The sequence below is a fragment of the Canis aureus genome, chromosome 24 (genome assembly GCF_053574225.1).
Source record: "Canis aureus isolate CA01 chromosome 24, VMU_Caureus_v.1.0, whole genome shotgun sequence".
In the NCBI taxonomy this organism is placed as follows: domain Eukaryota; kingdom Metazoa; phylum Chordata; class Mammalia; order Carnivora; family Canidae; genus Canis; species Canis aureus.
Genome location: NC_135634.1, coordinates 51,946,579 through 51,966,276, shown reverse-complemented (window position 1 = coordinate 51,966,276; position 19,698 = coordinate 51,946,579). Strand labels below are relative to the sequence as shown.

General features: G+C 70.3%; 1 protein-coding gene across 1 annotated transcript in view; it reads right to left on the bottom strand.

Moving 5' to 3' along the window:
- Window positions 1-297: 297 nt before the first annotated feature.
- Window positions 298-19,698, bottom strand: part of CROCC2 (ciliary rootlet coiled-coil, rootletin family member 2) — a 58,517-nt gene continuing 39,116 nt past the window's right edge. The window contains exons 21-29 of the mRNA XM_077869545.1: window positions 17,178-17,395; window positions 16,539-16,698; window positions 15,761-15,865; window positions 14,591-14,948; window positions 14,218-14,399; window positions 13,751-13,871; window positions 12,968-13,101; window positions 5,903-6,031; window positions 298-523 (exon numbers count right to left, since the gene is read on the bottom strand). Of these exons, the coding sequence (XP_077725671.1) occupies window positions 437-523; window positions 5,903-6,031; window positions 12,968-13,101; window positions 13,751-13,871; window positions 14,218-14,399; window positions 14,591-14,948; window positions 15,761-15,865; window positions 16,539-16,698; window positions 17,178-17,395 (1,494 nt within the window). The 3' untranslated portion in view covers window positions 298-436. The remainder of the gene's footprint in view (window positions 524-5,902; window positions 6,032-12,967; window positions 13,102-13,750; window positions 13,872-14,217; window positions 14,400-14,590; window positions 14,949-15,760; window positions 15,866-16,538; window positions 16,699-17,177; window positions 17,396-19,698) is intronic.

Sequence of the window (19,698 nt, the reverse complement as noted above, 5' to 3'; positions counted from 1 at the left end):
GTGAGTCACGGAGACTCGCTTCTGAGTCATTTCCAGCCACCTGCCGCCGGGACGGGCCTGCAGTTCCTGGATACGAGGGTCCGCGGCCTCTGGGCGCAGGGGAGCGGCGGCTGCGCCTCGCAGGACATTGTGTTTTTGGCTCCAGTTGGTGGAAATACTTTCCACGTGCTTCCCCGTGTTTATAGAGCTGAGGGCATGGAATGCAGCCCGTGGCCACGGAAGCCGGCCTGCTGGGGCCTGGCCACCGGCTCTGGGGCGCCGCACGCCAGTGTCCCCAGCAGCCGGGCCAGGGCGAGGTGTCCGGGCCCCCAGCAGCCCCCGTGGAACCGCAGGGCACCGTGGACACGGGGCCCCTGGGGGGGAGCCGGACGCCCTGGCTGGGGACGCTGGGTGGGCAGGCCGCCCGGGGCGGGGCGCGGGGTGGCTGCAGCGGGGCTCACTTTTTGGCCCGGGAGGCCTGGCTGGGTTGAGCCTGCGGCCGCCGAGGCACCTCCTGGTCCAGCTGCTTCTTCAGACCGGCCACCTGGGGACAGAGCAGGGGCTCAGGGGGCGGCAGGCCCGGCGGTCACCCCCCAGGCACGTGGCTGTGCGGCCCCTGTGGCCCCCGAGGACGGGTGGTCTGTGAGGGACAGAAACACGAGGCAGGCGACGGGCTCCGCAGCTGCGGCAGGATGGGCAGGGTGGGCAGGGTGGGCAGGGCGCCGCTCCCCGCGGGGACACCACCACGCACGCGGGCCCCAGGCACGGCCTTCCACGCAGGCTCGTGTGTGCTCCACAAGCTAGGAAAACACGTGCTCATAGGCTGGGCAGACGCGGCTTGGTGGGTGAGGGACACTGACGAGGGGGTGACGTGACACTGGGTGGCCCTTGACCTCTCCGGGTCCCACTTGCCGCCACTGTAGAACGAGGGTTTCGGCCAGGTGGCCCCAGGTCTCTGAGGGGCCGGAGCCCGGGGCTCAGCCCAGCAGGTGCGTGGGGGGGGTGCAGGGCAGGGGGCAGGGCAGGTGCACGCCACGGCCACATCCGCCACCCCAAGGGCAGCACAGGGACAGTGCTCCCACTGCCTTGTGACACGCAGTGACCGCTGCTCTCTGCCCAGGACCAGTCCCCACTGCTAAGCCCCCATCCCAGAACCCTCGCCGCACCCCTCAGTGAGCACTGGGGCCCACGGGGCGGCCGCGCTGGGATCCCACTGCTGGAGGCTGCTGCTCCCCTCGCCCCACCCCTCCGTCTGCCGGGACACTGAGGGCCGGGCCCCCTTTGCTCCTCCAGGCCCTTCACCCGCCACTGGTGATGCTGCTTGGGCTCCGGGGCCGGTCCCGTGGGGCGGGGCGTCGAGCTCGCAGAGCCCCCCTGTGCCGGCTGCACCGGGACCTGGGCACCCACTGCTGCCGCCTGCCCGCCTGCCGCTCGGAGTCCCGGGGCCGGAGTCCAGCCCTCCCCCCGGGGCCACCTGTCCGTCCTCCAGCTCCCCGCCTGCCCCAGTGCCCGCTGAGCCCACCCGGGGGGGGCGTTGCTCACACTTCAGCGCCGGGGCCTCGTCGGGCCTGGACTCCCCCCTTGGGGCCTGAGAGCCCCTTTACTCCTAGCTCCTGCTCGGCTGCCCGGGGCTGCCGGCCCCCCGGCGCCTCTCGCCCTCTGCTCTTCCTGGCGTCTCCGAGTGTGCGGGGTCTGGCTGCCCACAGAGGGGGCACGGGGCAGCCCCCAGAGCGGCCCGCAGGCCTGCCTGGCCCCAGGTGCCTTGGAGGGAAGGCCAGGAGGGCCGCGTAGGGCCCTGGGTCCCGGGGCGGTGAGAGCCCGGCAGGCCCGTCGTCAGGGCTGTCTCCTCCTCTGTCCAGCCCGTCCCTGCCGTCTGCACGTGCACGTTCGTGGGGGGGTGTGCGGGAGCCTTCGGGGACCCACCTGGGGCCCGGAAGCACGAAGCTCCACCGCCCGGGGGGCCTGCAGCTGTGGTCCTGCCGCAGGGCCCTGTCCACGTCCCAGCCCCTGTCCTGGCCCTGGCCCCGTCCTTCCCCAGCTTCTCCTGCTCCGTCTGCGAGAGCCCAGATGGCAGGGGCTCCTTTTGTCCCTCGTGGGGGTCCCTTCTGGAGGGAGGACCTGACGCCCCAGGTCATGCCTGCGGGTGCCTGACGTGCACGGTGCCCTCCGGGGAGTCCCTGGTCCCGCTCGGGGCCTTGTCCCTGGACAAGACTCGAGGGCATCGAGCTCCCTGGAGCGCCCCCCAGCCGCCCTCCCGCCTGCTGCCCTGGCTCTCGCCCCCGGGGCTGGACCCGGCAAGGCCTCCGTCCTGTCACTGGCGGTGGCGTGCTCAGTGACAGCAGGCTAGCGTGACAAAAACAAGGACTCCTTCTTCAGTGTGAGAAAAAGAGAGTCCACGTCCCCTGAAAAAGGAAGTCCTGTTTCTTTAAAACTCCAGCTACGCTCCTGGAAGTGCACGTTAAACAGAGAAGAGAAAAGTGAAATCCAAAATAAATAAACGGCCACATCCGGGTTTCCCCTCCTGAGACACCAATAAAGGGTTTATGGGTTTGGGGGCCCCTCGCAGCTGACCTCCTGGAACTCATTAGCTGCTCCCCCCCCCCCGACCTGGGCTGCAGGGGCCCGCAGCTGGCGCGGCTGCCCCGGGCAGTGCCACTGAGGCCCGGCCAGCGCCCCCCGGAGCCGCCACGGATGCCTGGGCCCCTGTCAGCGTGGTCGGCCTTCGGGGGAAGCAGGATTCCTGTGACCCCGGGGGTCGGCGACCCTCCTCCCTGGGAGGGCAGGTGGCCCTGCAGGGACAAGCTGGCCACTGGCTTTCAGGGACCGTCCTGACCTGCTGGCCTCTGTGCCTGCGCCCTGACCCCGACCCCAACCTGTTCCTAGGGTCTCTGCCCCCACTGCACCCCCCTGCTGACCTGGCCACTCCCCTCCGGAGAACCCGCTTGTCCCCAAGTCCACGTCAGCTGGACGGTGTGTGTCTGGTGGCCCGGGCCTGCCCCAGGACAGAAGTTGACGTGCGCTTGGGGACACAGAGGGGCAGACACTCTCCCGGAGGCTCCAGGCTCAGCAGTGCCCTTGCCTGGTGGGGCCTCACCACTCTCCTGGGGGTGCGTTGGTCAGTCCTTGTCGGCGAGGGGCAGAGGCTGGGGCGGAGGCTGGAGCCCGGGGCAGAGGCCGGCTTGGGCTCGGGGAGACCTGGGGAGGCTCGGCTACTCTCAGGGGGACCTGGCTGCCCCTGGTTGTGCGTCTTGCTCTGGACACGGCACCGCCCGTCCCGCCTGCTCTGCCCTCCCCGCTGCTGACCGCGGGCTGCGCCGGCGCCTCCGTCCTCCCAAGTGTGAGCTCTGGGCACCCGCCGCCCGCCGCTCACCCCCGGCGACGATGGGGCGCGGAGGCCAAGCCTGGCCCGCGTGGCGCCCTGACCCTCGCCCGCGAGCCAGCCCCGCCTAAGGCGCTCTGGGCAGGTGTCGGTGAGCAGGGGGAGTGGAGGCGAGCTGGGGGGGCCTGGGTCTGCGGCACCCCGAGAGGCCCTGGCCGGACACTCCTGCCCCGACGGCCGCGAGCGACCAACGCCCTCCGTTCCGGGGCTGCTCCCTTCAGGCGGGGGGGGGCGTGTTGGCACACCTCGCACACCTCGTGCACGCCGCACATCTGCACGCCTGCACACCCTGCACACCCCGCATACCCACACACCCCGCACACCCGCACACCTCTGCACACCTCGTACACCCTGCACACCTCGCACACCTTCACACCCGCACACCTCTGCACACCCTGCACACCCCACACAGCTCACACACCTCTGCACACCTCGTACACCCTGCACAGCCCGCACAGCTCACACAACTCTGCACACCTCCACCCACCTCTTACACCGCGCACACCTTGCACACCTCTGCCCACCTCGCACACCTCTGCCCACTTCACACACTTCTATACATCTCGCCCACCTCCACCCACCCTGCACACCCCTCACACCCTGCACCGATGCACACCCAGCACATCTCCACAAACCCCTGCACACCTCCCCCCCGCGCACATCTCCACCCACCTCACACACTGTGCACACCTTGCACACCTCCGCAGGCCTGCGCTGCGGTGGGAGGGGCTGCAGCCCTGTGCAGACACCTGTGCTGACCGGCAGGTCTGGTCCCTGGGCCCCTCCATGTCTGTGCCCGCACACGGCGTCGGCCCTGCTCTAGGGGACAGGCGGCGAGGATCTTCGCCCAGACGGGGCACAGACGTGCTCACTGAGGTTCCTGGTCACGGCCGCCAGGCGCCAGGGCGGCAGGACACACCCATCTGCTCGTCCTAGTGAAGCCTGGGAAGGCCACCCTACTCTGGGGACCGCGGCTGAGACCTCAGCAACCGGGACTCCTGCTTGCCCACTTTGTAAGGGGGTCACTGAGCTGGAAGGGTCAGGTGCCTCGGACGCTGGGTCACGAGCCCAGCAAAGGCTGCCCCCAAACTGCCCTGTTGCCCGATTCCCCCATATTCCCTGCTTGAGTCTGCGTCTCGCCGGAACCGCGTGCCCACAGCCTGGCTGGCACCTGCCACACACCCAGTCCCCTCCCCGTTCCTGCAGGGCCCAGGCGGCACATCCGGGACCAAGGAGCGGCCCGCGGGGCCATGTGCGGGGAGGCCCTGCTGCCTGCAGACTCCCGCTGCTGGGCCCACAGAGCCCTAAGTGGGCGTGGGGCCTGTTCCAGGGGCCCTTTTCCCTTCTCTGGGCCCCAGAAGATGCTCTGGCCGCCCCACCCCCAGTTCAACCCGGGCAGCTTCACTTTGGCGTGTTTCCTCCGCGGAGACCGCATCCACTCACACTTGGGGAGTGTGCCCCGCGAGTCACTGGCCGGTGGGCGCCTGGGCTGGGCCCTGCCCCTGGGCCTCGCGCCTTTCCCCGTGTGTCCGGGCGGCTCACTGTCCTGTCCTGGCCCCCGGTCGCTGCCGGCCTCCGGGTCTCGCTCCTGCCCGCTGTGGAGACCTCTGGGGTGGAAGCCCGGCTCCCCCTTGGCGACTGTGCGCCCCTGAGCTACCCTGTCGCCGGGTCCAGTGTAGGGGGCACTTCCTGAGCCGCGGGCATCTCCAGCCAGAGGATCCGGGGCTCCAGGGGTAGGCGGGTGCCAGGCCACCCAGCCCCCAGGGGCTGTGGCTCACACACTGGGGGCAGAGCTGGGCCTTTGCTGTGACCCGTGGTGCCCCCCAAGGACAGCAAAGGGAGCGGGTGTCTGTAGGTCTGTAGGGTCCCCCACCTGCGCGGTGGCCCTGGGCTTGGAGAGGGCAGCGCAGGTGCAGAGCCCCGCCCCCCCCCCCCCCCCCCCCCCGCCACCCGCAGCTCGCAGGTCCATCCCCATGGGATGCGGCCGGCCCGGCCCCGCCCGCCCCCTTCAGCCGCGGCCCCGCCCCTGTAGCCGTGGCCACGCCCTTTCCCCCGCCCACACCACCTAGGCCCCGCCCCTGTAGCCGTGGCCACGCCCCTTACCCCGCCCACGCAGCCGCGGCCCCGCCCCCCCGCAGCCGCGGCCCCGCCCCCTGTAGCCCCCGCCCCCCGCCCCTGTAGCCGTGACCACGCCCTTTGCCCCGCCCACACCACCTAGGCCCCGCCCCTGCAGCCGCGGCCACGCCCCCTCTAGCCCCCGCCCCGCCCCCCGCGCGTGCAGCCCCCTGAGCTCCCCCTGCAGGCCGGCCCGTCCGCTCGGCGCCTGCTCCCCTGCCCACGCGCTCACCGCCCTGCCGAGGGGAGGCGGCTGCCGGGGCCTCCAGGCTCTCCCCGCTGAGCTGCGTGTCCACAGCCGACCCCGCGTCTAGGGTGTCCCTCCCGCCTCAGTTTCCCCGTCGGTCCGCTGGCGGTCGGATGGCGTCTGGGAGGCTCCAGGTGCGAACACCTGCCCGCGGCTGCCGGGGGCGCCCCTCCCCCCCTCACCTGCCGCGAAGGCTCCGGCGCGCCCTCCAGCAGGGCCACCTGCTCCTGCGGCCCCTTCCCGCGCCGGGCCCGGCCCTGGCTGTGCCTCCGGCTCTCACCCAGCGCCCTGTGCAGCGCGTCCAGTTGCTCCTAGGGAGGAAGACATGGGGTCTCCTGGGAACACGGCCTGGGGGTGCTGGGGGCAGGGCCTGCAGGTGCTGGTCAGGCGGCTTAGGGTGTGGCCGCGGTGGGCAGGGGCCTGGGGTGCAGGACCCCGAGAGGCTCCGCCTGGGCGCTCTGTGCTGGCCGGGCTGGCCTCAGGACGCAGCTGGCCTCCGTCCCCCTGGGATGAGCCGGAGCATCCCCCAAGCGCTCGGAGCCTGTAGAGCTCAGGCCTGGGCCCGCTCTCCCCAGCTGCCGCCTCTGAGGTCCACCACCTGTGCCCCTGCCCAGCACGTCCCACCACCGTGGGCCCAGCAGCCTGCGTCCCAGGACACTGCTCCCTGCCCCACGGGCACCCGACACCCCAGGCTCAAACAGCGCGGGCCCTCCTTCCCCCGCACCCACTCACCCACCCCTGACCGTCCTTGGCCCTGTTGCTTCAGCCTGCCCCAGCCGTGGTCAATGACTCGGGCACCCGTGGCCCTCCCTTTCCTGTCCCCAGGCGTGCTCCACGGGGTGGCCCGACCGCACGCCCCAGTCTGCGTGTCGAATTGTGCCGTTTCATCGTCCTGAGGCTGCAGCGGCTCTCGGCCGCCACCTCCTCTGAGCCCCTGCCCTGCTCACTCTCCAGCCTCTAGCGGCTCCTTGCTCGGGGCGCTGCCCCCTGTCCTCTCGGCCCTGGGGCCATCCTCCCTGTCACCCCGGGCTCTGACCCCGCCCCCAGGACGACGGCGCCTGCTGGGTCCCCTGGGTCCTGGAGCACACACCGTGGGCCTGGGGAAGTCTGATGAGCAAACACGCACACACAAGCCCGCACGAGTCCACCTAGGAACACACAGCCCTGCCCCTGAGTGTTTGGTGGGAAGTGGCCAGTGTCTTCCTGGAAAACCAGGGATCACACCTGCTGGTGCTTCCATGGCTGAGCAGGAAGGCGGAGCTGGGGTGCTGGGGGGGTCCTGGGGTGTCCACCCTGGAGCCCGTGGTAGCTCGGGCTCAAGCGGGCAAAGCGGAAGAACACGAGTGGGAATTTGGAGACAGCCTGGGGGGCCGTGTGGGGGCTGGGGAGCTGGTGGTGGCCTCTCCGCTGGGTGGTCCAGGACCCGCTGACCGAGACGGGAGGGTGGGCAGGGGGGTGCAGGCCCAGAGTTCAGCCTTGAGGGGCTGGATGTGGGGGACAGTGTCACAGAGCCTCCGATGGCCGGGGCGGAGGGAGAGACAGGTCCCAGCCCAGTGGATGCTACAGCAGAGGGCGGAGGACGAGGCGGCTGCCCAGGAGGACCAAAGGCTGGCCGAGGGCTGACCCCTCCGTGCAGTGCCCCAAGAGGCTGGCACACCCAGACCCCAAAGGGATCCTCTGGATGTGACAAGTGCTGCTGATGAAGTTTGCACATCTGTGGGGGGGGAGGGCGCTCTTCCCAGGAGCAGGGCTGGGGGAGGGGTGGGGAGGGTGCAAGAGGGAGGCCCGAAGCTATGGGTTCCCCCGATGACCACACGGGTTCCAGCCCTCCGGGGCCCATCTGGACCACAAGCACAGCATTCGCAGCAGTTGCGTCCCGTCCATCTGTCACTCGGCCGTGACAAATGCTGGGGTGCACGGGGCCCGCCAATGGGGGAGGCCACTTCGGAGCAGGGAGAGGACTGAGCCCCTGGCGAGGGGCCGGTGGGCAGAGCCGGGACGGGCTTCCTCGTCTGGTGCTCTCGGACTTTAGAAGCGGACAGTGGGGACAAAAGCCGCAAGGTTTCGCCCTTCCCTGCAAGTTCGGAAACCACCATTTTCTGTTTGTGCACATTTCCAGGAGAAAAGCAGAGGTTTCCTTCAAATATGGCTTAAATATTTCATGGTATTTTAAAGAGGCCCAGGCCACTTATGTGAAGCATCAGGCTCCTCTCGTAATGACTCAGCTTTTACGGAATTCACATTAACTGGCATCATCGGACGGTGCGCCCTCTGCCAGCGTCACCCGGTGCGCCTCCGAGTTAGTGTCCTTCCTTGCGTCGCCACGGTTCGGAGCCCACAGGCCGTGCGAGGCGTGGGCTGGGCCAGTCGGCCTCGCACACCCGGTTCGCCTGCGGGTCCACGTGGCGGCGGGAAGGCGCCAACTCCAGCCCCGCGCGGGGCCTGCGCTCCAGGGGCCTCGGGCTGGTCCTGGGAGAGACCCCAGTGGGCAGCGCTCAGACGTCGGGGACCCGGAGCTCGGCCGGGAGCCCGGGGTCGGGGCTCACCCAGACCCTCGCACGCCGCTCGCGTCCACTCGCCCCAGCGCCCCCTTCGGCCGTGCTCGCCTTATCATCAGCCTCGCTGCTGCTTTTCAAAATTTCCATTAAAAGCCTCAAACATCTCTCCTTCTCTGTAGACTCGGCAACCAGCTTGCCCGTTTCCCTCCACACAGTCCATTAAAGATAGACGAAACCCAAACGGGAGAGCCCAGCAACCAACAACCAACCTGCGAGGAGCCAGGAGCATAGACACATCCCCCCGGAAGCTGCTCGGAAGGTCCTGACTGTCCCCGAGCCTCACCCCGTCCCCACTAAGACTGGACGCAGCAACCGGAGAGGCACAAACCTGTCGCCGATCTTCTCAGTAACCCTCGCGTTAGGAAATAAAAACCGAAAGTCCTCGAAAACTGGTAAAAAAAAAAAAATTCACGTCGGAAATCCGTGGTGCACACACCGAACCCCCAGTAGGGAAAATGGGGTCACACCGAGCCCTCTATTGAGAGAGGACGCCTGGACGTAAATCCATGGCTTGTTCGGTTTAAGAAACGAGGGCGGGAGCCTGGTGGCTGAGTCGGGGAGGCGTCCGCCTGGGGCTCAGGCCGTGACCGCGGGGGGCCTGCTTCTCCCTCTGCCTCTGCCCCCCCCCGCTCATGCCCGCTCACTCTGACGAATGAATAAAAAGAATCTTTTTTTTTTTTTTAAAGGAATGAGGGAAATCACAACAACAACAACAAAGGAGGATATTAATATAACCCGAAAGGAGTCATCGTGGGCGAAGACGACGGGAGAGATAAAGCTGGTTCTTTGAAGAGACCAATAAACCAGGCGAACTGTTGGCAGGTCGGGCTCAGAGAAAGCGACAGATCTGCAGCGCCGAGACCAGGTAGGGCCCCGGGTGGGAAGAAGAGAGGGTCTCAGGAAGAAAACGGTTCCAACCGCAGGTGGGACGACAGACGTGAGGGAAACGCGCGGCGGGGCGGCCCCGGCGATGCCTCTAACCGTGCAGGACGGAGGGCCCAGCTGCCGGCTGCCCACGGGGGGAGGCAAGCCCGGCGCCCGGCGGGAGGCGGTGTCCACGGGCGGGCCCCTCTCGCCCGGGGCCGTGGCCTGGCCCTGACCGCCCGCCGCCCCTCCCCCTCCGGCTGTGGGCCCGCGCCCCCTCGCTCCGGGCCGCCCACTGCCCGCTACCCGCAGGACCCCGAGCGGCGTGGGGCGTGTGTCCTGACGTCCGGGCCCCTTCCGCGTTGTTGATCCTCCGGATTCCCAGGGGGCCCTGGAAACAGGGAGGGATTTGCTCTCGAACAAGAATCTCACTGTTTGCATAGCACAGCCTACCATTTAATTAGAAAAATATGTTTTTAATTAAGTTTCTCTTGACAAACGCATTCAACGGTTCACGTGAAACGGGGGGAGAACCCGGCGCACGAAAGTGAAAGCGCTCGTGTCCCCGCAGACCCGGCTCGGCCTGCGCGGGGGGCCCGGCGCCTGACCTGGGCGCGGGGAGGCTGGCCCTGGGCCCTCGGGGCCTGCCGTGCATCGGGGTGCCCCTCCCAGGCGCCCACCTCCATGCCCCGGGCACAGAAATTGGGAAAACCGTCCTCGGGCTGGAGACCAGAGACTCGGGGGGTTCGCGCGACACAGAGGCAGACAGACCCACGGCCGCAGGACGGAAGTACCAGAATTCTCGCCGCGGCTAAACGCGCTGCCCATGGATCTGAGCACCCGCGCTTGCCCACTGGCGGCCGATTCCGAGTCCCGGGGAATGTGGGCCCAGCACGGGTGGCGAGGTGTGACCAGCGTCCCCAGGTGTGGGGCCACAGGGGTGCTGACTCAGCCGGGGCTGCAGGAGGCAAGGGACGCCGGCATCTCACGGAGCCCCAGCCGCCCCGCGGGCAGGTGCCACACACAAGGAGGGGGCGCCACGCAGCTCAGCTGGCCCGAGGACGGAGCCTGCACCCTCCCCGCGGAGGACAGGAGACCTCGGGTCGCTCCCTGCCGCCTCCGTTGCCCTGCGGGGCCCCCACGTCCCGCACGACCCCCATGACCCCCATGACCCCCAGGGTCCCCATGGCCCTCAGGGTCCCCACAGCCCCCAGGATCCCTACGGCCCCTATGGCCCCCATGACCCCCAGGGTCCCTATAGCCCCCACGGTCCCCACGGTCCCCACAGTCCCCACGGCCCCCAGGGCTCCCCTTTCTGTCTTTCAGTTCCAGCTGGAAGCATCTGGACAGGGACACGTGAAGCCCCAGGGGGTCCTCTCCACTCCCGGCTCCGAGCAAGACCAGACCCCCTTCTTTGAGGCCGAGCAGAGGAGAGAGATCCCGACAGTCACAGCCAGCGGTGGCGCAAGAGACAGTCGACCCAGGATCAGATCTGAGGGTCTCGAATGGGAAGAGAACAGAGTGGCTGCACGACGTGGGAACAGGTGTCAGAAGCTGCTCCGCGCCCGCTCAGGAAGGGGCCCCGGGGCGGGGAGCCGGAGCGGGAACAACCGAGACTGGGGATGCGAGGACCGACCCGGCGTGGAGATGGGGATTCGATGACGCGCGGCCCTGGACGGAGGCCCAAGCTCCCGGGCCGCGGAGCCGGCGAGAAGGCGGGAGACCGCGGGGCAAGGAGGACGGGCGACCGGAGGGCAGGGCTGGGCTGCCCGAATTTCAGGACAAAAGGATGGGAAGTGCGCGGAGAAGGGGCGTTTTTACGTGGAAATGACCAGCATCGGCTCAAGACAGATTCGGTTCCGCGAGCAGACGGGGCTGCAGGCACAGGTACAGTCACAGAGGGGACACCCGTCTGGCCTCCCCCGTGGGGGAACAACTCAACCCACAACCCCCTCGCCTTCCCTGAGCCCGTCTGAGGATGAGGTCATGGGGCCACCACCAGGGGAATCTAGGTAGACACAGGCCCTCCAGAGGGTGGGGGCCCGGGGGCGGGCGGCCCCAGGACTGCCCGAGACACCCGGGCACCTCGCAGGTGTAATTGGGGCCACCGCCCGAGGTTATCCAGGTGGGCCGGATGAACCCCCGGAGGCCCCCGGGCTGCTGGCACGGGGACAGCGGTGCGTGAGGGTCTGCGTGAGGGTCCTGCTGCCGTGGCAGCCTGGTGAGAGCCGACGAGAAGCCCAGGCAGGGGTGGGAGACGCGGAACCCACTGCCCCCCGGACCCCGTGGGGCTGCTGCCTGCAGGGCTGGGGCTCACTGACGGGGAGCGCCATCAGTGCGTGCAGTATAAAGCCCCGGGGTGTGCCCACGGGGGGCGGGGTTCAAAATCGGGGGCAGGCCCTGCAGGGACCCCCACCGGGGCACTTAGGAGAAAGGTGCAGGCGGGGCAGCCTGGACGGGGCAGGGCGGAGGGGACATGGGCGCGGGGGGAGGGCTGCGAGAAGGGGTCCCCTGAGCACGGCGCAGCCCCACGCTCGCGGTCACACGTGCTGCCCACCCCCGTGGAGGGGGACGGAGAGCAAACGACCCTAAAATAGAGGGACAGAATGGAAGCCACGAGGAAGCCTCAAGCCTCCAGTCAGCAATCGGAGCAAACCGGAGCCCGGAGGTGACCGCACAGCTCGTAAGGGGGATAAATTCCCTTGGAAAAGGCAGAGACTCGAGGTGGGATGGGGATGGAAGGGGGGGGGGGCGGCTGCGCTTGGGGACACGCGGTGGCAGCTGCGGAACGTCGCAGGGCCCGAGAAACTTCAGATTCTGAAGGACACGCCATGGAAACGCGAGGACCCAGGACGCTTGGAGACGGCAGCACGTGCGGCCCCGAATCCTCACGCAAATCCAGCGTCACTCTAGGGATGCCGAGCTCGGGGGACGACCCAGCGCGGGGCGACTGCGTAGACGTCGGGGTCACCCCGCCACCTGCCCGGCTTCTCGGAGCCACATCTGCTGGGCCCCGCGCTGGGTCGTCCGGCCTTCCAGCCCGGGCCCAGGCGTCCCCCGCGTCTCCCGGCGGCCCAGCTCCCGGGGCTTCCCTGGCCCGGTCCCACCCTCGCAGCGCCAGGCCACTCAGCCCCCTGCTCCGCTGCTCCCACCATCTTTCCGGGGTGGGGCCGGGGACCCCGATTCTCCAACACGCCCCTGGGGGGCCTGTGCTCCTCCCTGGCCTGCTGATCCCCATGCCTCCGGGGCCTCCAAGAACTTTCTGGAAATGGCAGCCTGGCAGCTTCAGCTGCCCAGACCCGGCTGCTCCCCATCCCAGCCCACCCCGGGGCTGCTGGGCGCCCCGTCCAGGCGGCCACCTCCACCGGCCCAGCCTCCTCACTTGAAAGGGACCAGAGGCCACCATCACAGCACAGGCGCGTATGTGGGGACATTTACCCAAATTGGTCCTGTGTAACCTCCGTCCGTGTCTGGGTGACACAGTAAACTTGTCCTGCTCACCATCGACGTGACCCCACGGGGGCTCCGGGGCTGGGCCCGTGTCACCGAGGCCCGCGTGTGGCCACAGAAGGGTGGACGGCCGGGGAGGCCAGGGGTCACCCTGCCTGAGGCCCTCGCTGCCCTGGACCCAGTGCCCAGCCTGCAGACCAGTGGGGAGCACCCCCGGACAGCCCTCCAGGGGAGCACCCCGGGACAGCCCTACCCAGACACCCCTATGCGCCCTGTGGGCACCCTGTCCCTGGAGGCCATGTCACCCGCTCTGCCTCCACAGGGGTCCTCCTCGTTCCCCGCCCTGTCCCCAGGTCCTCACCCCGCAAGCCCCACCTGGAACCTCCGCCTCTCCCGGCCTGCCGCCCGCCTGCTCGCCAGGTGCTCCGCGTCCAGCCTGTGCAGCGCCTCCTCCTGCAGGGCGCGGGCCGCCTGGGCAGTGCGCGTCTCACCCTCCGCCTGGCGCCAGGCTGCGGACAAACGGGCTTGCGTGGCTCCCGAGCTCAGGCCGGGGAACAGGCTCGCTGTCGACACCTAGACGCTGGGGCTGCAGAGGCCCCCCGAAAATCCCTGCCCCTCCCACTTGAACCTCAAGGATCCCTGGGGCTGGGGCTGGGGTCCCGGCTCCCTCCGCCTGCTTCTCCTTCTCTCCCACCTTGTTTCCTTCCACAGACATTCCTCCTTCGAGACTGTGCATGGCCCCAGACCCACCCTCTGGGGCAGACGGGCCAACGTGGGGAGGGGGACAGGAATGCCGTGGGGGTGGCCCGCAGGGCAGGGGCGCTCTGTGAGGCCACAGGGGCCACCGGCCTCATGACTGTCTGTGGAGGAGGGTCCCAGGAGGCCCGCACAGCCAGCGCAAAGGCCCCGAGGGAGGAAGTGAGGGCGGCCCGGGGGGCAGCAGGGCCTGGGGCCCCGCAGGGTCCCTGGGCTTCACGCCCTTGTGATGCGGAAGCCACTGCTCGGGAAGCTCCCAGCCAGCCGCCGCCCCCGCCCGAGCCCGAGCAGCTCCCAGGACCCCGCACTTGCAGCAGCCGGGGTGAGGCCCTCGGGGGCCCTGGGGAGGTGGCCGAGCGCCCCCCACCGCGACCCTCGGGGGCGGGAGGGACGGGAGGTCACCTTCCTCCGCTTCTGCCAGCGCCGTCTGCAGCTGCCCCGCGTGGCTCTGGGCCTGGGCACGCGCGCTCTCGGCCTCTCTCAGCTGGCGGCTCAGGCTCAGCACCTGGAGGTGCCAGTCGTCCTGGGCGGAAGGACCCAGGTCAGGGGGCAGCCTGGCGGGGGTGGAGGTCCGGGGCGTCGGGCTGGAGGCTTGGGGGGCTCGGGTGCGCTGACCTGGGCCCCAGGGGGTGTCCGACGGCGCCTGGCGCCAGGGGCTCTGCCGCCCCCTCGGAGGAAGAGAGGCCCCTGGGCCCCCTGGGCTTCGGGTCCAGTTTGGAGGGACGGTGGGGTTCGCTGCTATGTGTCATGCCACCCAAAGGCCAGTCTGACACCTAGGTGCCCGTGACCCGCAGGCCCTGCCAGGGTCTCAGCACGCCTGGGATGGCCGGCCGACGGGAGCCCCCCGCGTGACCTGTCCACTCCCTTACCCGCTCCCTCTGGGCATCCCGCAGCCTCTGCACAAAGTCCCTCAGGGCGTCTCGCACAGAGGCCACGTCCACCGCCGAGCTGTGGTCCCCGGGTGCAGGCGAGGGCCCTCGGGGAGGTGAGCCGGCCCGGCTGGGGGAGCTGGCCCTGTGCCGCGGGGAGCGGCCCGGGCTGCTGTCTGAGCCTGCGGGACAGTGACGGCGGGGGGACGTGGCGGGGACTTGGTGACACACGCAGGTGTCCCGGCCCCCGGCTCTCTGCTTGTCCCCACCCGCGGGGAGCCCGGGGGAGCCCGGGGGACCAGCCCCCTCGCCGTGTGCCCCAGGTGGGCCGCGGAGCCTGGACAGGAGCCCCTGCACCACCGAGGACACTGACCTTTCCCCGGGAGGCCGGGCGGCTTGGGGGAGCCTGGGGGGCCGTGTCCCTGGAGCCCCAGGCCGCAGCGGAGCGTGGACCAGAGCCGGCGCAGCTGGCCCTCCGAGTCGCGCCGGGCAGCCTCCGCCCGGGCCAGCTCCTGCTCCAGGCCACACAGCCGGCCGCAGGCCTCGTCCAGGCGAGCCTGCAGACCCTCCGCCGCGCCGCTGGCCTGCCGCAGCCTCCCGGACACCGAGCGCAGCTCAGCCCGCAGGCTCCGCTCGGCCCCGCGGCTCTGGCGCAGACGCTCCTCCAGCTGCTGCTTCTGAGCCTCGGCGCCGGCCTCCACCTCCGCCAGCTCCTGCCGCAGCCTCAGGACCTGCGGGGCACGGGAAGCCCCCCTCAGCCGCCCGCCTCAGCCCTGCGCCCGGCCCCGCGCCCCGTCCAGGCCGAGGGAGCCCCGCGCCCCATCCTCGGCACGTCTCGGCCCGGGGGACCTCGGAGCCGCCTCCCAGTCTGTGTTCGGCCGCGGGGACCCCTGAGCCCAGGCGGGCAAGGACCCCGCGGGCCCCGGAGCACATCCTGGCGGGCAGCGGAGGCGCGAGGGAGCCCGGAGCCGGGTGGAGCCGTGACCCTAGGCTGTCCCTGCCGGGGCCCTCCAGGGTCCCCTCTGGCCAGCCCCGTCCTGGGGCCTGCGGTAGCGAGGGCAGGGCCGGCGTCACCCTGAGCCTGGGGCCGGGAGCCTCGGGGTGCCCCACACACCACCACAGGCTTCTGCGGCCGGCGCGGTGGGTGATCGCCGCTGGCTGCCCCGTGGCCTCCCTGCACACGCGGGGCCCCGGGTGGCCGCTCCCCTGCCTCGCCGGGCCCGGGCCGTTCTCCCTCCTGCTTCACTGTAGCCACCCCCCCCACAGGTCCTCCCCTCCCCTCCCCTCCTCTCCCCTCCCTTCCGGCAGCCCGGCTGAGGCGCCGAGGACCCTCCCTGACCCCGCCGTCTGTCCACAGCAGCCCATCCTGTCCTTCCTCTCAGGCCGCCCCGTCTGCCGTGCACCCCTGGTCCCGGCCTCGCCTGGGACCGACACCCCTCTGGCAGGCTGGGGCCTCCTCTGGGCCACTCCGCCCCCCACCTCCCCCCCGGGGCGCCCTCGTGGGTCGCCTGGGCCTCGGCGCCAGCCTCTGCCGCTGCTGTACCTCCCGCTGGCTCTGCTGCTGCCGCTCGGCGTCCTGGGCGCCCCGGGCCTGCAGCTGGCTCACCTCTTGGCTCTTCCTCCGGTTCTCAGCCTCCAGCATGTTGACCTGTGACGGTGGGCGGCACGGATGGGGTGGCCGGGGGCCCCGCTGGACCCCAGCCTCGGCTCATGTGTCCCAGGGAGGGAGCCCTCCGAGTGGGCAGCGGCTGCATGCAGGGCGTGGGAGGTGGGGGTGCCCTGAGACCACCCCCGGAGCTGACTGCTCGAGGGCCAGCAGCAGGCTGGGGCGGCGGGGCGCTGCTCTGGGCTCCTGGGGGCTCTGGCTCACGGGGACCTGGTCCCCCGCACAGCTCTGTGCCTCCGTGGCCTCCTCTGAGAGGGACGGTGCTCGAACCTTCCTCACGGGAGGCCGTGGGGGAGGAGGGAGGTGCAGGAGACGGCGGCTCCGGGGCGCACAGGACAACGGGAGCCTCCACGGGGCGTCCACGAGCCCTGGACACGGCTGTGGACGCCTGGAAAGGCCCCCCAGAGTCCAGGGGCTTTGGGGCCTTGCCTCTGAATGGGGTCTGCACCCCGGGGACCTCAGGGACCTCGGCACGCAGCCCGAGTGGCAGGCAGACTGGCAAGCGGTGCTGCTGTCCTCGGGCCCCGGGGTGGCCGTGCAGGGACAGTGTTCCAGGGGCACAGCAGCACGGCCTTGTCCCGAGCCCCTCGCTGCGGCCCGGGGGCCCCGGGGTGGGGGCGACGTCCCGCGGGCCGGGCCCGGTGGCTGCCCTCACCTGCCTGCCCAGCTCCTGGAGCCCCCGGCGGGCGTCGGCCTCGGCCCGCTCCACCTCCCTCAGACTGGCCCGCAGCTCCCAGGCCTCCTTCTGCGCCGCGGCCCGGGCCTCCTCCAGCACCAGCAGCTTCTGCTCCCCTTCTTCCTTGGCCCTCTGGAAGCTGAGCAGAGCGTCCCGGTGGGCCCAGCCCGCGCCGCCCGCCGCCCGCCGCCCGGGGTCTGTCTCCCGAGGCCCGGAGCCGAGCTGGCCGTGCCCCTCGGGGCCCTCCCCCTGCCTTTGTCTCTGCAGCCACACACCCGGAGACGCACGTCCAGCGCGGCCTGGCACCTGTGCCCCCCACCCCGTGAGGGCGGCCGTTCTCGCCTCGCCGCCCCCCCATGGGGCCCCCCGGCCCTGGACCAGGCCCCGCCTCCTCTGCTCCCCGGCCCTCGGCCGTGCCCTGCTGGCCACTCGGGACCGTCAGGCCTGCGAGATGGGCAGTCGCTGAGGGCGGGGCTGCCCCTGTTGGGATCCCGGCCTTCCCGCCCGTGTGGGCGCCCGCCGGGCAGCTGAGCCCGCCCCACCATCCGGCCCTCGTCGGAGGATCCGCCGCGTCCGCGGGCTTCGCCCCTGGGCTGCGCCCCTGCGCTGGGCCGTTACCTGGCCCGGTCCTGCTCAGCCCTGCGGATGGCGGCCCGCAGCTCAGCGTTGGAGCGCCGCAGCACGTCCTTCTCACGGGCCTCGTCCCCCAGCGCCCGCCGGGCCTCCAGGGCCTCCCTGCGGAGCCCCTCGCCGCTCTCCTCGCGGCCCTGCAGCTCCCGGCGCAGCACGGCCAGCGCCTCCCGGGCCTCGTCCAGCTGGGCCTGCAGCCGCTCGGCCTGGGGGAGGAGCATGTGGCTGTGCGGCCGCTGGGGCCAGGGTCAGGGGCGTGGGCGGGGGTCGGGGCGTGGAGCTGCCCGGCTCTGGTCCGCAGCACCGATGTAGCCCCTCGCCCTGTGTCCCCAAGTGCTTGGAGGAGCAGCAGCTAACCTGGACGTGCCCACCTGGGGGTCACCTCTCCTCATGCCACTGAGGCTTCATGGGGGCTGGTCCCGGGGCCCAGGGAGGAGACACTCGGACCCTCCTGGCCCCTGGTGTGGCCTGGCTCCCCCGGGCCCTGCTCACTGGTCAGCGGGGACCACATGGGTCATGGCTCTGCCCGCACATGTGCACTGTCCCCACCCAGGTCCTGATGGCCTGCCCTGCTGCTGTCCCCTGGTGCCCGCCCTCTGCGTCCATGACGATGCGGCACTGGGGCCGCTGCCCACCCTGGCGGTACCAGTGGCCTGGGCTCCCGACCCCTGCGTGGTGGTGGGTACACCCAGTCGCGTGGGCCCCGGTTCCCATCGTACGGGAGGTGGCGGGGAGCGGGGGCCTCTGGCGACGGCCCTCAGAAGGCCCAGTGTGGACCAGGCCGTGCAACTGCTCGGGCAGCAGGTTCCCACTGTCTCCTGAGTGCTCGGGGTCCAGTGCTCCTGACCCAAGGGGGGGCAGCAGAGGCCCCCGGGGCACGGTGGGCAGGCTCCACATCCACCCTGGTCTCAAGGCTCGGCCCCGCAGGCCGGGCCAGGGGTGGGGGCCGTGGGTGTGAGTCGCGGCCCCTGTCCCCGTCGGACCCGTTCCAGGCCCCGAATGGGACGCATCCGACTCGGGTTCGGAGGAGCACAGGCGCGGGGCCGGGGGCCCCACCCCGTCCCCGCCCCGGGGGCGCCCGCCCCCGCCTGCCTCTGGAGGGCCCTCCGTGGGGCTGCCGCCCGCCCCGGGGGAGAGGGCCTTGCCGGGAGGGGAAGCCACAGGAATTCCGAGCAGTGTCAGGCGCTGGTCTGCCAAGAGCCAACCCCACGCTGCTGGCCGTTCCAGCGGCAGCGTCCAGGCCCCCGGCCAGCCCGGCTGCCGCGTCCCCCCCGGCGGCTCTTGTTGTTCTGTTTGGGAAGGGCCCGAGCCCCTCCTCGCCCCCCCGCCCCCCGCATGTGGGAGCCGCGACCGTGGGGAGCAGTTTCCGCAGAGCTCAGCAAAAATCCGCGCGGGGGTCAAGGAGCAGCACGAGGCCCTCCCCGCAGAAAGGAGGCTCTTTCCACTTCCCAGGGCGGAGATGAAAACAAGCACAACAAAGCCCGAGCCCCCCCGGCCCCGCGCCCCGGGAGAACAGCCATCCTCTTTACAGGAATTTTACAGCCAAATCACTTAATGTGATTATAATAATTATTTCTTTACTAGAAATTGTATAAACAGGGTCTTTTGAAATCTCCTGCAGGGAGGCGGCTCCAGGGCTCCGCACAGCCGAGGGGAGCCGGGGACGGGAGGTTCCGGGCTCTGGCCTGGGCGCCAGTGCGAGCGCGCACGTGTGTGCTTGGTGTGCGGGCGTGCACGCGTGAGCGTGTGCATCTGCACGTGTGTGTGGGCGTGCACGCCGCGCGTGTGTGCACAGGCATGCCCTGCGTGCGCATGAGCGCGTGGGGTTGCGTGTGCGACTTGCCGCACACGGCGTGCGCCCCGCAGCGCCCAGGTGAGCCCCCCTGCGGGTGTTGCATCCACGCATAAGTGCACGCGTGTGCATCCCGCGCACACGGTCAGGGACGTGCACGTGTGTGAACCGTGGGGTGTGCTCATGTGCCTGCGTGCACACGCGTGTGGACCTCAGGCGGGGCTGTGAGAAGCCTGGACCTTCCTCCAGTTTAAAGGCTGTGAAAACGGTGCGGTTTCCATGGCAACTGGGCCAGCCTGGCGCCTGGGAGGCTCTTCAGCGCTGCTGCTCCCTGGCTTCCTGCCTCCTCGCTCAGCCCCCTGCTCCCCCACTCCCTTCCTGGGGCCCCTCCTTTCTGGGGGTTCCCTCCTTCCAGGGGCCCCCTCCTTTCTGGGGGTTCCCCGCCTTTCTAGGGGTTCCCTCCTTTCTGAGGCTCCCCTCCTTTCTGAGACCCCCCTTTCTGAGGTTCCCTCCTTTCTGGGGGTTCCCCTCCTTCCAGGGGCCCCCTCTCTGGGAACCTGACCTTCTTGGGGGCCGCACTTTCTTCCTTCACCTCACCAGAGCAAACGTGCCCCTCCCCCCCCACCCCGTCTCCTGGCGCCCCCGCTGCAGCCCCTAGTTTTAAATCTCATTTTGCTTCCCCGTGTGGTCGCTGACCGGCCTGACTTTGAAATCTGT